This window comes from Herpailurus yagouaroundi, unplaced genomic scaffold (assembly GCF_014898765.1).
Source record: "Herpailurus yagouaroundi ecotype Mexico unplaced genomic scaffold, PumYag 192, whole genome shotgun sequence".
NCBI classification, from domain to species: domain Eukaryota; kingdom Metazoa; phylum Chordata; class Mammalia; order Carnivora; family Felidae; genus Herpailurus; species Herpailurus yagouaroundi.
The window spans coordinates 8,030,874-8,046,559 of NW_024412423.1; the positions used below are offsets into that span (position 1 = coordinate 8,030,874).

At 38.9% G+C, this 15,686-nt stretch overlaps 1 protein-coding gene across 2 annotated transcripts in view; it reads left to right on the top strand.

Annotated features, from left to right (window-relative positions):
* Window positions 1-15,686, top strand: part of HSD17B4 (hydroxysteroid 17-beta dehydrogenase 4) — an 86,688-nt gene that overhangs the window by 37,924 nt on the left and 33,078 nt on the right. For both annotated transcript variants that reach the window (XM_040444304.1, XM_040444305.1), the window contains exons 12-17: window positions 417-520; window positions 1,998-2,234; window positions 5,260-5,311; window positions 7,493-7,564; window positions 10,868-10,971; window positions 13,869-13,934. In XM_040444304.1, the coding sequence (XP_040300238.1) occupies window positions 417-520; window positions 1,998-2,234; window positions 5,260-5,311; window positions 7,493-7,564; window positions 10,868-10,971; window positions 13,869-13,934 (635 nt within the window). The remainder of the gene's footprint in view (window positions 1-416; window positions 521-1,997; window positions 2,235-5,259; window positions 5,312-7,492; window positions 7,565-10,867; window positions 10,972-13,868; window positions 13,935-15,686) is intronic.

Genomic DNA, 15,686 nt, shown 5'->3' on the forward strand with positions numbered 1-15,686 from the left:
TCGGAGGATAATCTTGGCATTGTTCCATCCTGGAGGAGGGGTGATGATGGCGAGAAAGGGAAATTTGTTTTTCCTTCACCAAAAATTGCATGTCTCTGGACAAGGGTCCCACTTTACAGAGCTGTAAAATTGATCAAAGACATTGCAAAGCTCAGTGCCTCTTTGGAATCAAAACCCAGGAAGAGTATGTTGGACAATGGCCTGTTTGCCGTTGACAACACCCAGTGATCTTTGGTCTATTTTGGAGTCTTTCACAGCTTCTTCCTTTAATAGTCCTACCTCATATATTCAGTTCATGAGTGCCTGTGAAGGTCCTGTGGCAGGCTTGCTCACTGTTAGAGGAATGATTATTGAGCACGTTGTCACTTTTCTTAGTCATGTCTTGTAACAGAAGCATCCTTGTTATTACTGTTTAGAATCAGTTGGCAGTATAATTGGAGTTGTAAGTAAAATCGATTCAGATGGAGGAGTTTCGACAAATCATATGAGTCACGCAGCATCGACAGCACCATCAGGATTTGTAAGTTGGGGAGAAAAGCCTAAAAGCTGTGCCTTTTCTTCAGATCCTCTCTTTTCTTTCTTTTTTCTTTTTTTTTCCTTTTTCTCTTTTCTCTCATACAAAAATGTTATTTTCCAAGCTATTAGTCCATTGTTAAATAGGAAAGATAAGTGACAAGACTTTTCTTAAAATATGTACTAAATATTTATAGAATTTGAATGAACATGAGGCTAAGATGTAGCCTTATGTAACTTTTACTTTCTTTTCTTCAGTATAATTACACAAGTGTCTTTTTTTTTTTTGGTAGTATTGTTGATAATTCTACTGTAGTTACTGTTTTTTCTAACTTTTTAGAAAAGGATATCTATTTAAGTGCCTCTTTTGAGTCATTTTTTTTTTAGGGAAAGCATTGATAGATTGTATTTTGGAACTATTTCAACTTTGCTGCAAATAAAGGACCTCCGACTGTGTAGAAATTCTGATGGAATAGTGGTTATAGCTCATGTGAAGTTTGCTGATTTACTGTCGCCTTTAAACAAAAAAATGTAGTGCATAAATAGTGAGAAATAAATCATTTGATGCATTTGGTTTTGGTGTTTTGTGACTCAGGGCAGATAGAGTGATAATGTTAACAATCTAATTTTAACCCTGAGAATATGATTGGGTTATAAATATGACTTTATCCTAGAATAGGGGTTGGCAAACTTTTCTGGGAAAGGGCCAGATAGTAGATGTTTTAGGCTTTGTGGATCACCTACCCTTCCTGGTCACATGTTCTTCCTGTTTTTCTTTTTTGTAAACCAATCTTTAAGAATGTAAAAACCATTCTTAGCTCTCAGCCCTTGTTTGTGGACTCCTATTTTGGAATAAAAGTGATTGACAATCGGACATCATTGCTTTTTAGCCCAGTATCAACTTCACACATTAGCAAGACATATCATCACTAAGTAGAAAAATACAATATCCAGTTTGATGAGGGACATTCCCAGCCAGGAACTTAAGGTAAAATTTCATTTTAACTAAAACCATTCTGAGGCCATCTAATTTACAAGCATTAAGCAGCGTTTTGCTCTTTTTACATTTAATTTTATACAGTAGCTCCTGTAGGGCGATTCACTATCGCTATTTATGACCTATTCATTATTATTATTATTTTCTTGTATTTTTGAGTTTGTAATAGTTGCTGAATTAATAGGGCTTCTCACCATCAGAGATAGGAAATTTGAAAATGAGACATACTGTTAGTAAGAAGCAAATTATAAAAAAAGTTCTTATCTGTAAATGAAGTCCTTTCCCACACACTTTCTGACTGGTTTCTATTAAAATCTAATGAAACAATTACGACACTCCATGAAATTCACCAACATGACATTCTATTCACCTGTCTTCAAAAGCAAAAACCAGGTACGTAAGCAGTTAATAGTTTTGAAAAAGTTAAAATGTTAAGGATTTGACAAAAATATCATTGGAAAAACACTTTCGTATACCTGTCTCATAGGCTGGAGCCATTGGCTATAAATTCCCTCCATTTTCTTCTGCTTACACGGAGCTGGAAACTATTATGTATGCCCTTGGCGTGGGAGCATCGGTGAAGGAGCCAAAAGATATGAAATTTATATACGAAGGAAGCTCTGACTTCTCCTGTTTGCCTACATTTGGAGTTATCGTAGCTCAGAAACCTTTAGTAGGTGGAGGGTTAGGAGAGGTTCCTGAGCTTCCGGTCAGCTTGGAAAAGGTAAGAGTAATAAACCTTTATTTTGCTTTCCTTTGGTTTCTTCAGATATGATTGATAATGTCACATTGTTTGCGGGCACATGTATTAATAAAATAGTTTGTCATGGTTGGTTCAGGAATAAAGATTTAGCATATCTTTGATTTTCCTTTCTGAGCATATAAGAGAAGAGACTTAGTTGAAAGGACAAGCAGAAAGAAGAAAACAGCAATTAGGTCCAGTCCTACGACCCTGACATAATGTTCTCAGTCCTCTCTCTGCCATTTGCTTGCTGTTTGACCAAGGGTACAGAACTTTCTGAAGCTTTGATTTCCTTATCTATAAAATGGATGTGATAACTCTTGCTTGATGATAGTGGTGAGGGAGCAAGCCAGGTAATGATCTGGGAAGAGTATTTGAGCCAGAGAGAACAAGTGTAAAAGGCCCTGAGGCAGATGCATAATTGGCTTGTTTTTGGAGCAGCAAGGGGGCCAGTCTGTTACAGGATGAAGGGGGGGGGGGTTGGTGGGAGAAGAGGGCCTTGTAGTCATTATAAGGATTTTAGCTTATGCTCTGATTAACTAACATGGGAGATAGTCTGTAGTGCTTTGAACTGAGGAGTGATATGATCTAGCTGTGTTCACTCACAGGCTCATTTTTGCTACTGTGTGGAGAATAGATTATATGGGGGCCAAGCCGAAGCAGGCAAACCAGTTAAGAGTCTCTTATAGTAATTTAAACAAAAGGCTGGATGTGAGTCGAAGGAAAGAGGAGTCAAAGATGAAGTTTTTTGTAACTGGGATGAAATATATGCATGTATGTCTCTATCCATGATTTATAATTAACTATATACAATATATTTAGTATGTATAGTAGTTATATAGAACATATATATAACAAGATAGATGTATACAGTTACCTTAAGGTGGGGATGGTCAGGGGTTGGTTTTGGAAAAACCTGAGATTCTCTTATACAATCCAGTAGAGATGTAAAACGGGCAGTTGAATATGTGAGTCGTGAGTTTGGGGGGTAGCGGTCTCGCTGGGGTTCTTAGACTTGAAGTGATATTTGAAGACCCAAGACTAGATGAAATCACGTAGCGTAACGTGTGAGCGTAGGTAGAGAAGAGCCTGAGCTCAGGGACCGGACCCTACAAGTGTTGAAAGGTTGAAGACATGAGGAAGAATCAGCAAGGGAGACCGAGAAGGAATGGCTGGCAAAATATGAGCTCTGAGGAATAGCGGGAGAATGTGGTATCTGAGAAGCAAAATGGACAAGTCATTTCAAGAAGGAAGGTGTGAACAACTGTGAGAAAGCTTTTGAGGTGGGGCATGTTTCATTTCTTGGAGTCAAGGTTCAGGTCATGCGTCCAGGGATAGCTGTTGAATCCTAGAGCTGTGAGCCAATTTCTCTGGCTTTGGTGATTGGAGGACCCATTTACTGGAGGAGCGATTCGCCCATTGCTGCTCTGAATCTGTGAGAACTTAATTTTGTTTGAGTATCGGATGAGTTGGGAGGGAGGCAAGAGATATGGACCAGGCAGTTTGTTGTTTTAGTCACTGCCCCATGGTATTTGCTGCATACAGTTCTGTTTGAATAATTGAAATGCAAACAGTTAAAGCAAATGTTTCAGAATTCTGCACTGTACTCCTTCAGAGTCAGGAGGAGTTGGAAAAATCATGAATGGTGTTCAGAATCTGTGGCCAGAAATAATAGCCCTCTTGAGTTGAAATCCCTGTCTTCCCACCTTGAGTGTCCAGGCCATTTGATATGGTGGGCCATCCTCCATTTGTCTCGTTTGTTCTCCTTCTGGGTTCGGAGGAAGACAGAATTAAAGGTGTCCCATGGCAGTGGGGTGTGGTCATTTGAGTGTATGGGTCAGATTTTGTTTTTTCTGTCCTATTATTTTCCTACATATATTGGTGTATTCTTGCTTCCATACATTGAGGTTAAGTGTCTCTCGAGTTACACAATGTCCTTAGTATCTACTGATAGTTAATTTTTAAGATGCATCTGTGTCAATTTTTGTATCTATAGATAATTTGTAAGATATCACACTAAGGAAATACGGACAATGATAGTGCTTTGAACATGGTTGTAATTACTTTGAACATGGTTGTAATACTCTCTTGTGTTTTAGTTGAGTTTTTTGTATTTGGTACATGTGATTTGAAATTCATTTAAAACTTTTATTTTATTTTATTTTATTTTATTTTATTTTATTTTATTTTATTTTAAAATATTTTATTTATTTTTGAGAGAGAGAGAGACATAGCAAGAGCAGGGGAGGAGGGGCAGAGAGAGAGGAAGACACAGAATCCGAACCAGACTCCAGGCTCTGAGCTGTCGGCACAGAGCCCGACACGGGGCCTGAACCCACAAATCGTGAGATCATGACCTGAGCTGAAGTCGGAGGCTTAACCAACTGAGTCATCCAGGAACCCCAACTTTTTTTTTTTTAATTTTAGAGAGAGAACGTGTGTGAGTGAGGGAGAGGGGTGGAGAGAGAGAGAGAGAATCTTAAATCTTAAGAAGGTTCCATGCTCAGCACAGAGCCCAATGCAGGGCTCCATCCTATTACCCTGGGATCATGACCTGAGCCAAAATCAAGAGTTGGGATGCTCAACTGACTGAGCCACCTAGGCACCTCCAATTTATCCATTTTTATTCAACAGATATATATTAATTACCCTTTATGTTCTAGGCACAGTGATAAGCCCTGGAAATATAGCCTAGTTTAGTGTTTGCATCAGTAAGTGATCCATAATTACCAGTCAGTAAGGATTTATGAATGTCAAGAAAGAACACACAGATACCTTTTCTGCTCCAAAAGATCTAACAGTCTTTAGATTGGGAGGCTGATTATTTCTGAATATGATTGATTATGATTATGATTAAGAAGTAGAAGCCAAACTGAGACAGATAATTTGGGGGGAGTACTGATGTGAGCAAGCGGCCAGTGAAATATCACTTGTGATTAGCCATATTCATAGCAGAGCTTGTGGAACAGGAAAGTCGGCCAATAAAATTTTGTTTACCCTAACATAGGTTCTCCATGGGGAGCAGTACTTGGAGTTGTATAAACCACTTCCCAGATCAGGTGAGTTCCTGATACATGGATTCCTTAATTGTACCCTGATTTTATTTCCTGACTAACCTTCCAAACTGTGTCATTGTGTTAAACTGGCACAGAGTGACTTTATTTTTTTTTTTATTTTTTATTTTTTTTTAATGTTTATTTATTTTTGAGACAGAGAGAGACAGAGCATGAACAGGGGAGGGGCAGAGAGAGAGGGAGACACTGAATCTGAAACAGGCTCCAGGCTCTGAGCAGTCAGCCCAGAGCCCGACGCGGGGCTTGAACTCACAGACTGCGAGATCGTGACCTGAGCCGAAGTCCGACGCTTAACCGACTGAGCCACCCAGGCGCCCCTAGAGTGACTTTAAATAAGTCATATCTCAAGGCGTGGATATGCATTAGAATAGATTGATGTGAAGCAGGACCTATTTTGGTGACCTTAAGCTTTGTCCTTGAATAGTCTTGTTTATTAAATTATCTCGAAATACTAACAGTGTATTTCTAATGATACAGGTGTCATTAGCAACTGAAAAAGCATCTCTGTTGTATACATGTGTTCTAAACTTAGTAATTGTATATAGGCAGCTATGATTCCTTTGAATAATGGTTTTTGATTCTTTTCTCAGGTATTTATGTTGGTAGCAATTTTCATAAAGGCAAGCGCATTAAAAGATAGAGGATTTGTTGTAATTAACTATTCCTGTTTTCTTTTAGAGTAAGTAAAATCAGGTCTGCCTTAATAATGAATTTTCTTCTTCTCAGGAGTATCCTACTTGTTCAGTAAAGCTGCTTTTCTTATTCTTTGACTATAGTTTGATAGATTTGTTTCAGTGCTCTAATGTCAGCATATTGTCTAATTAAATACTGACCATATAAGGTGGTAAAATACCAAAAAAAGGGCTTATTTATCATTTCGCCTTATGTAACATGCAGGTCAGCAAGAAGCTAGAATCCTCCTTTCATGTTTTTCCAAAGCTTTTTATTTTACCAAAAAAAAATGTATGAGATTCTCACTGTTTCAATTTGAATAGCCTTATTTCAGTGTTATAGCAGAAGTTTTCACACAACCGTTTTTATCTGAGGTGATGTGTGGTGACTGCCTTCATCAGACATCCGCTGCTTACCTGCCATGGACAAGGCAGAGTTTTCAGTTTTAGATACATTTTCTAACCTGGCTACCTACTGAAACAGCCTGTCACTACGTTAAGTTACCTGTTATTTTAAATGAAATACGGTGTCTGGATCCCCACCGTGGAGGTTTTGTGTGCACGCGTGCATCGTGTGCGGGCATGTGGCGGTGGCACTGGTGGCCAGGGCAGAGGCCAGGAGGCTCCCTCCGTCTGGCATGTGCCAGTCACTCGACCGTGGGCTCTCTTGGGAACCATTGTTATAAGGAAAGTACAAATGTGTAAGGTAGATTTTTGCCTTTAGGGATTTTAAATATCAAGAGAAAGACACAGGCATATACTCCAAAATGATTACACCTGGAAAGTGATATGAATAGGAAGGTGTGGCAAATATTTTTCTTAATTTCGTATATCTCCTTAGCGTCAAGTTACGCTTCTCATGAATTATTTTTCTTCAGTAGCTTCTGCGCATTTTCTTTAAGTACTTTTAAAGCTACCTCTCTAATATGAATATTCAAAATTCGAGATACTTGTGGTTTGGAACCTCTTTAAACTACAGAAAGCTAAGGTATGGCTATTATTTATAATCTTCCTGTGAAACCCAGCAGGTGATGAGACTCAGGACCACAAGCATCAGGAGACTGATGTCAGCGTCTCTGTCTCTCTCACTGGATTGGTCAGCTTCATTGGTACTGTCAGAGGCCGTGTGACTCCTCCTGGGGATAAAAAAAAGAAGCATTAGATGGAGGACAAGAAACCTATCAGCAGCCCTTTGTGTCCATTGTGAACTAGACCATGGTCTAGTTCAGGCTATGCTGGTCTCCAGATTTTCTGGGTATTAGAAGTTTGATCTTTATTGTGTTTCTACTTGATGTTTCAAATGTAGTGACCAAGGTATTCTCTTTCCTTTTAATGTTGAATGATTTAACAGTACCTTGAAAACTATATCAAAGCATAGCTTTTAGTTTTGCTGAACTTACAGTGGAGATTTTGTTAAATTCTCTCATATCTTAAGATAATGATCTTACGGTCTTTTTAAAAACAGATGATTGATTGATTTCGCCGTTCATTTCAGGAAACTTAAAATGTGAAGCTGTTATTGCCGATGTCCTAGATAAAGGATCTGGTTTAGTAATTCTTATGGATGGTAAGTCACTTTTAATTCTTACATTAATATTGTTAGATTGACAGGCCTTGTGTGTGTCATGTGGTGCTTCACTATAGAAACTGATCGGTACGTTCACATTCATCTTCCAGTTTTCGAGAAACCAAGATAACGATCAGCGTTCTAAAAATTTTATAAGCTCTCATGAAATAAGCGAGGATGAGGCAAAGGAGCAGGTTAGGGTAGCGGTGGGAAGAGTGGGGCATTTCAGGGGATTTGAGACCACATGACCAGAGCACAGAGGTGCAAACTGTGGCTGGTACAGAGAATGTAGTGGCGGACTGGTGTTTGGACTTGGCAGGAAGGAACACATCGACAACCATCACTGGATAATTAGTATTGTAGATACTCTTGTCTTTGTTCGCTCTTTGGAACTTAGAACGTATTTGGCTCTCAATCATTTTCATGAATGGTGGTTAAGTTCCTAATGTTGTGCATTCAAGCCTCTTGAACTCAAATGTGGTTTAAACACCACGGCCATATTTTATTTGCAGTAGGAAAAAAAAGGTTATAGTAGTTTAGTAAAGGTTGACATACTAGTAATTAAACATCAGCTCAAGATACATTGCTTAAAATTTATTTATTCTGAACTTTAAGAAGAAATAGATATTGAGGCACCTGGGTGCTCAGTTGGTTAAGCATCTGTTTGACTCTTGATTTCAGCTCAGGTCATGATCTCATGGTTTGTGAGATCGAGCACCACATTAGGCTCTGTGCTGACAACAGATTCTGCTTGGTTCTCTCTTTGCCTCTCCCTCTGCCCCTCCCCTGCTCATACTCTCTCTCTCTCTCTCTCTCTCTCTCTCAAGATAAATAAATAAACTTAAAAAATTTTTAAAAAAAGAAGAAATAGATCTTTATTGTCAAAAATTTTGGAAATAAATTAGAGTGGGAAATATGATATTGTCTGATAGTTGGAATATAGGCTTCATCATCTTTGTTCTAAATACACGGAAGGTCATACTGTATATGCTGTGTAGGAACTTGCCTTGTTTTTACTACATAATATGTTGAGAACATTTTTGATGCTCTTAAATATTCTCCTACTACATTATTTCTGTCAGCTCATAGTATTTCATAGTATGTCTGTTTTTTTCCTCTTTCTGTCTTTCTTGTCTTCCTCTTCTTCCTTCTCCCCTTTCTGTTTTAGATTTTTATTTTTTTATTTAAAAAAAATTTTTTTAATGTTTATTTATTTTAGAGACAGAGAGAGCACAAGTGGGGTCAGGGCAGAGAGAGAGGGAGACAGAATCTGAAACAGGCTCCAGGCTCTGAGTTGTCAGCACAGAACCCGACCAAGGATTCAAACCCATGAACCATGGGGTCATGATCTCATGACCTAAGCTGAAATTGGACACTCAACTGATTGAGCCACCCAGATGCCCCATGTTTTAGATTTTTGTGTTTGTCATTCCAGAAGTTGGCCAACATTTGGCTGCAACTATCCTAGTTTTCTTTTTTCTTTTTTTTATTATTATTTTTAAAGTTTATTTTGAGAGAGAGAGAGTATCAGAGTTGGGGGAAGGGCACAGAGAGATCGAGAGAGAGAGAGAGAGAGAGAGAGAGAGAGAGAGAGAGAATCCCAAGCAGGATCCACGTTGTCAGTACAGAGCCTGACATGGGGCTCAATCCCACAAACTGCGAGATCATGACCCAAGCCAAAATTTAGAGTCAGGCGCTTAACCAACTGAGCTACCCAGGCACCCCTCTCCCAGTTTTCTTTTACTCTTCTCCCTGAGCTACCAGACATGTGACATACCTCAGAACAAAGTTTCTGCAGTAACCTTAACTTTCATTTTTACTATTTTCTCTTGACCCACTCCATTTAGTTAACTACAGCTTGATATTGGGTAATAATGTATTAGAATTTGTACGCAAAGTGCAAATGAAATCAGATATCCAATTTCCTGCATAATACAGTTAAAAATCTTATTTTAATACAGATTGCCATGACCTTCCTTATTTTTTGTTATAATTAGATTTTTTTCTTTTGTGTGCAGTTCAAAGTCATATTTCTAATTTTCTAGAGCTGGAGATAGAGTTCTCACACCCTCACTAGGAAGTTAGTAGAAAGAGGGACAGCTGTCCTACATTCATTCATTATTTGCTTACTCATTCACTAACTCGTATCATTTATTCATTACTCATTAATTAAAAAAAAATTTTTTTTATTAGTGTTCTTTATTTTTGAGAGGCAGAGAGAGACAGAGTGCGTGTGAGGGAGGGGCAGAGAGAGAGGGAGACAACAGAATCCGAACCAGGCTCCAGGCTCCGAGCTGTCAGCACAGAACCCGACGCGGGACCCAAACTCACGAACTGTGAGATCAAGACCTGAGCCGAAGTCAATTGCTCAACCGACTGAGCCACCCAGGCGCCCCTCATTACTCATTAATTTAATAAATATTGGTTAGGTGCTTTTTCTGTCCTAGGTACCATTCTGATTGCTAGGAATATAATGGTGAGCAAGACCCATGATTCTGTCCTCCTGAAGCTTATACCTTGATCTTCACTTCTTCTTTTGTATTTCAGGTTCTTTTTTTTTTCAAGTATTTTTTTTTTAATTTTGGATTTATTTATTTATTTTGAGAGAAAGAGAGATAGAGAAAGAGAAAGAAAGTGAGAGCAGGGGAGGGGCAGAGAGAGAGGGAGAGGGCGAATTACAAGCAGGTTCTGCACTGTCAGCACAGAGCCTGATTGTGGGGCTTGAACTCAGGAACTGTGAGATCGTGACCTTAGTGGAAATCAAGTGTCGGATGCTTAACCAACTGAGCCACCCAGGCGCCCCTCTTTTTTTTTTTTTTTTTTTTTGTTAGTGTGTGTGTGTTTGTTTGTTTATTTTGAGACAGAGAGTTCGAGCAGGGGAGGGGCGTCTGAGCCACCCTGGAACCCCTCCAGGCTCTTTTTGAGTCCTTTGGCAGAATGTTGGAATGTTTGAGAGTGTTGGATACCTGCACTGTATTCTGGGATTTTGTGAAATGTTTGAGATGGAGAGAGTTAAGATAGGATAGGCAGTTGGGGAGATTGAAGAAGAGGAGAGAGAAACTGCTGTTTCACAGTCAAGAGAGGGTATGTGAAGGTCCTCTTCACTCTGCCTTCTAGAGACCGGTAGTGAAGAAATTGGAAGATGCTTTATAAACCAAACTTGGGCATCTTTAAGTTATCAGACCTTCTAGTGACTACTTTTTGTTTTTGAAACTTTTAAAGGAATTGCTGATCATGTCTTAGTTAACTGGTTATGTCTTTCGATAATAACTTCCTTTATTTTTTCTTTCATTTGCTTTTCAGTCTATTCTTATTTTGAGAAGGAACTTATATGTTACAATCAGTTCTCTCTCTTCCTCGTTGGCTGTGGAGGCATTGGTGGAAAACGGACGTCAGACAAAGTCAAGGTAGGCTATTATAGGCTTTATAAGCGAAATATATGGGTATGTAAGTATCTGTATGTGTATTTTGAACTTATCATATTACCATAGGTGTGATTTAACAGAGTAGATCCTCAGTAATTCACGCTTCTTTGAATCAGAGTATCTTTGAATTGATTGAAAGAGCTACGTATGTTTGCATATTTTAATATATAACACGTATTTGTAGAGGAGTCTGGCTGACATAAGTGTAATGTACCTGAGATAATTATGGGAACGTTTTTACTTTCTTCTACAGACTTTGCATCACCCAGAAGTCTTTAGGAAAACCTAACACGTGCGAGTGATCCTTGTATAAAATAAAATCTTTATTCATTAAATGACTTAAGGACTTGTCTTGTGTAAGACGATTCTAGTTACTCTTTAGTTCTCAAATTCTACCTAAAAACATTTTTTTTTCTAAAAATATTTTATACTTGGACATTACTTTTCATTTAACCTGGCCTTTACTTCCGATTTATTTGAGGTAATGAGATTATAATGTCGTAAACATTCTGGATAAATGAAGTACGCTTAAAGCAGTATTGAGAAACTGCTTCTGGAATGATGGTGTGAGGAGTCCCCTGGACCCTCTCCCCATTGAGTCAGCCATAACATCATAATGGGTGAAAGTTAAAACAAAAAGAAAACCATTTGAAGTGTCTGGAGATTGTCCTCAGGGCATATAGCAAATTAGGAAATATTTATTCAAGGAAGTCTTTATCTTGGTAAGACCGTTGAGAATCTGTGGCATTTGAGCCACGGCTTTCTCCTTTTTCCCCTCATCGCTGGGCTCAGCATAATGGCAGTTCCACTCTAGGCATGTGTAGCCCAAGCACAGGATCCCTTGTCCCTGCTCCCAGAGCAGGCTGTCCTCCCAGCAAGAGCAGGTCACCAGATTTTCTTATGCTTCCCACAGCCCCCAGCTTGTGTTGTTGAAGCTCTGTTCCAGGTAGAAGTGGCTAAGAGTTATAGCATTCTCGTTCTCTACCCGGCCACCACATGTAGAGTGGAAACTCTGCTCCACACATGGTAGGCTGAGAAGACTGAAGGACCCAATCCCTCTTGCCCCCACTTGCCCACAGGGTGAGGAAAGCTGAGGAGGCCAGAAGCTATTACCCCTGCCCAGCACAACTTCTTGTAGAGTGAGGATGTCACTTGGAGATGAGTGGGCCACTATCCTTACCCCTACTTCTACTGCAGTGGAGGAGAGGTTTCACCCAGGCACTGAGGCAGCCTGTAATAATAGAGATCTCTGAAGCTCATCCCAAGGAATAGAGTAGTTGAAAGTTCAAAGGTAAGGGTGCCCACAGATATTAAGTTACTTTAGATTAACAACCAAGAGGAACCTTGTAGCTTCATGAGAACAATAAGCTAACAACCAGCCCAGCTAGAAGTTTTCTAGAGAGAACCATGGAAAGAGAGAGCTAAGAAGAGCCCTCATGGGATCATGACAAAAACTGGCCTGACTTTAATTGGATCAGACTGTAGAGTGATTTATGCCCCAGGGCATTATTGAAAGTAATAGAGCAATCATCTGGCAGTTAGTGGAGCCTAACGGTTGGGTATGATACCAAATGAGGCAGACACTTGAGCAGAGAGGTCAGGGAGAGAGAGTCACAGAGAACCCTGGTAAACCCACTGTTATCCCTGGGTAACTGACTGTGTTCTTGCCCAAGGCTATACCTCTGAGGAGCCACACCAGCAGTTGCTCACTATTGGGGAAATAGACTTAGCTGAAATAATCTAGCCAAGGCACCACACAAATAAACAAATTAACAATAACCACAAGCCTGTCACAGGGAAAGGAGGTCAATATCCTGAGTTGTGTAATAGGTTATCTAAAATGTCTAGTCATCAACAAAAAATTACAAGACATGCAAGAAACAGGAGCACATGACCCATAGACAGGAAAATAAAACCAGAACAAAACAGGCAATAGAAACTGCCTTTGAGAGGACTTTGTAGACAGAGACTTCAAAGCAGCTCTTCTAAATGTGTTCACAGAACCAAAGGAAAGCACGCTTAAAGAAGTAAAGTACGATGACAGTGACTCATCAAGTAGAGAAAATCAACAAATAGAAATTATGTTGAAGAACCAAATAGAAGTTTTGGAGCTGAGATTACAATAAGGGAAATGAAGAATTTTCTAGAGCACTCAATAGTAGATTTTAACTGGCAGAAGAAAGAATCAAAAAGCCTGAAGATCTTTCTCTCTGTCTTTCTCTCTGTCTGTCTAATCAATCTATCTATCTATCTATCTATCTATCTATCTATCTATCTATCTATCTCCAGAGACAAAAAAAGATGAAAAGAAAAAGAAGTCTTAGTGAAATGTGGGGTACCTTAAGTATAGCAAGATGCATGTAATGGAAAGACCAGAAGGAGAGGAGAGAGAGAGAGAAATAGAAAAAATAATTGAAGGAATGATGGTTTTGATGAAGAACATTAATCTACACATGCAAGAATCTGAACCAACTCCAAATAGGGTATAGATGCAAAGAGACCCGCACTGTTAGTAAAAAGTACATTTAAAGATTAAATCAATGTAGGTGTGAATTGTTTGTCTAGTTCTTATAGTTATTATCACCTTTTGCACTGGGAAATGGGTCTTTACCTCTTTCTCCTTGGTGGCCCAGGGAATGGATCTGGTTGTATAATTCCTTTCGTTAAACAGGGATTTCAGGGAAATCACAGCATAGATGAGGCTAGCAGTTATGAGATTTTAAATGTTATCTCCTGAACAGAAATTATTTTTAAAAACATTTTATCTAACTTGCAGATTTTGTTATACTGAAACGTGGTTGTTCATCAAATACTAATCTGAGTAAAGAGAGTACCAATTACTTTGTTAGTATTTAACCTGTGATGTTTTTTGGTTTCAGGAAGCTGTAGCTGTGCCTAATAGACCTCCTGATGCTGTACTTACAGATGTCACCTCACTTAATCAGGTGAGACTGTGCTTTTTGAAAAGCGATAAAGCCACCTGACTGCTGGCTCTTGAATATATAACTCTGATATCCTATAGTTTTGTGAGTCCAAACGTAGGGCTTTGTCCTTGAACATGATAAAGATTAAGGGTATATTTCCATAGTTGTAATCTGGTCTTTCTACATTTTTGCTCATCAGATTTTTTTCTCCACCATAAATCAAAAGAAAATATAGAAAGACTTTTCACATGTCACCTAAGGAAGCATCCTGCTTTGCTGGGCAGTGCTTAAAGACACTGCCTAACTTAGTAGTGAAGAATTTCATTCAACCACTAGTGAGCAGGCGGAGAAGAATTAAAAGGCAAATTTTGGTCACCCTTTCCTCTTTCAGGAAAGAAAGTTGAGCTACTTTGCTTGGAAACAGATTATTATTATTATTTTTTTAATTCTTTTTTAATGTTTATTTTTGAGAGAGAGAGAGAGAGAGAGCGAGCGAGCGAGCATGAGTAGGGGAGGGGCACAGAGAAAGGGAGACCGAGAATCTGAAGCAGGCTCCAGGTTCTGAGCTGTCAGTACAGAGCCTGATGTGGGGCTCAAACTCACAGACTGTGGGATTGTGACCTGAGTCAAAGTCAGACGCTTAATCGACTGAGCCACCCAGGCACCCCGGAAACAGATTATTTTATGCCAGCTTTAGTAGATAGGCAAAATAAAGCATCTTAGGAGGGGTAGGTGATTTAATGTCTTTTTTTGGGCATAAATAATTTGTTTTCTGATGGAGGAGATAAAATGCCCTATCAGTTGACAAATTTTTTGAGCATGCACACATTTATTTAAGAAACAGAAGGTAACCATAAAGATGAGAAAAGCCACTTTGTGTTTGAGAGTCCCCAAAGATTCTTCCCCACAGTGGCCAGAGGAGTAACCATGCAGATACAGAACGAAAACATAAAGCTCTGAAGATACACTGTGAGGGAGCTACTGTAATGACAGCAAATTATTTATAAAGTATATGTGGTTTTTGATACTAACTTTGATATGCTTGATATGAGAACTTATGCAGGATTTCTGTTTGCTGGCAAATAGAAATATAATTTCACGAGCCAGAAGGAATTAAGATTGGTACATATTTAATTATATTTTTCTCCTGTGCTTGTATAACCAGGTGATGGAAAGAAGAACACTTTTTTTCCAGAGATTAGTTTTTGCCTCTAAATGTTTTTCCCATCCCTGTTTCTTATCAGTTTCTTATGCGTGCACTCATATTTGTGTTTAATTAAAGTTTCATAGTGAAATTAATTTTATTAAGGCACTAGAAAGAACAGAAAAGGACTTCGTGGTTTCATGGTTCACAAAACCCCACAGTGCTCCCTTATTATTCTGGAGTTACTGAAATGATGAAAGGTATCTGCTGTAGATAAGAAAAGCTGAATAGTTTGCAAGGCTTGAATTTCTACACACAGTAAGTAGAGAGACTTTTTTTTCTTTTCCTCTTTTTCAGAGTAGAACTTTTCGTTTATTTTCAGCAGAGTTCTCTTTTGCTGTGTGACAAAGGGCAGTTTTTAAGTTAGCAAATTTTTTTTATTAAAAAAATTTTTTTTTAACATTTATTTATTATAGAGAGACACAGAGAGAGCATGAACATGGGAGGAGCAGAGAGAGGAGGAGACACAGAATCTGAAGGAGGCTCCAGGCTCTGAGCTGTTAGCGCAGAGCCCGACGCAGGGCTAGAACTCATGAACTGCAAGATCATGACCTGAGCCAAAGTTGGAC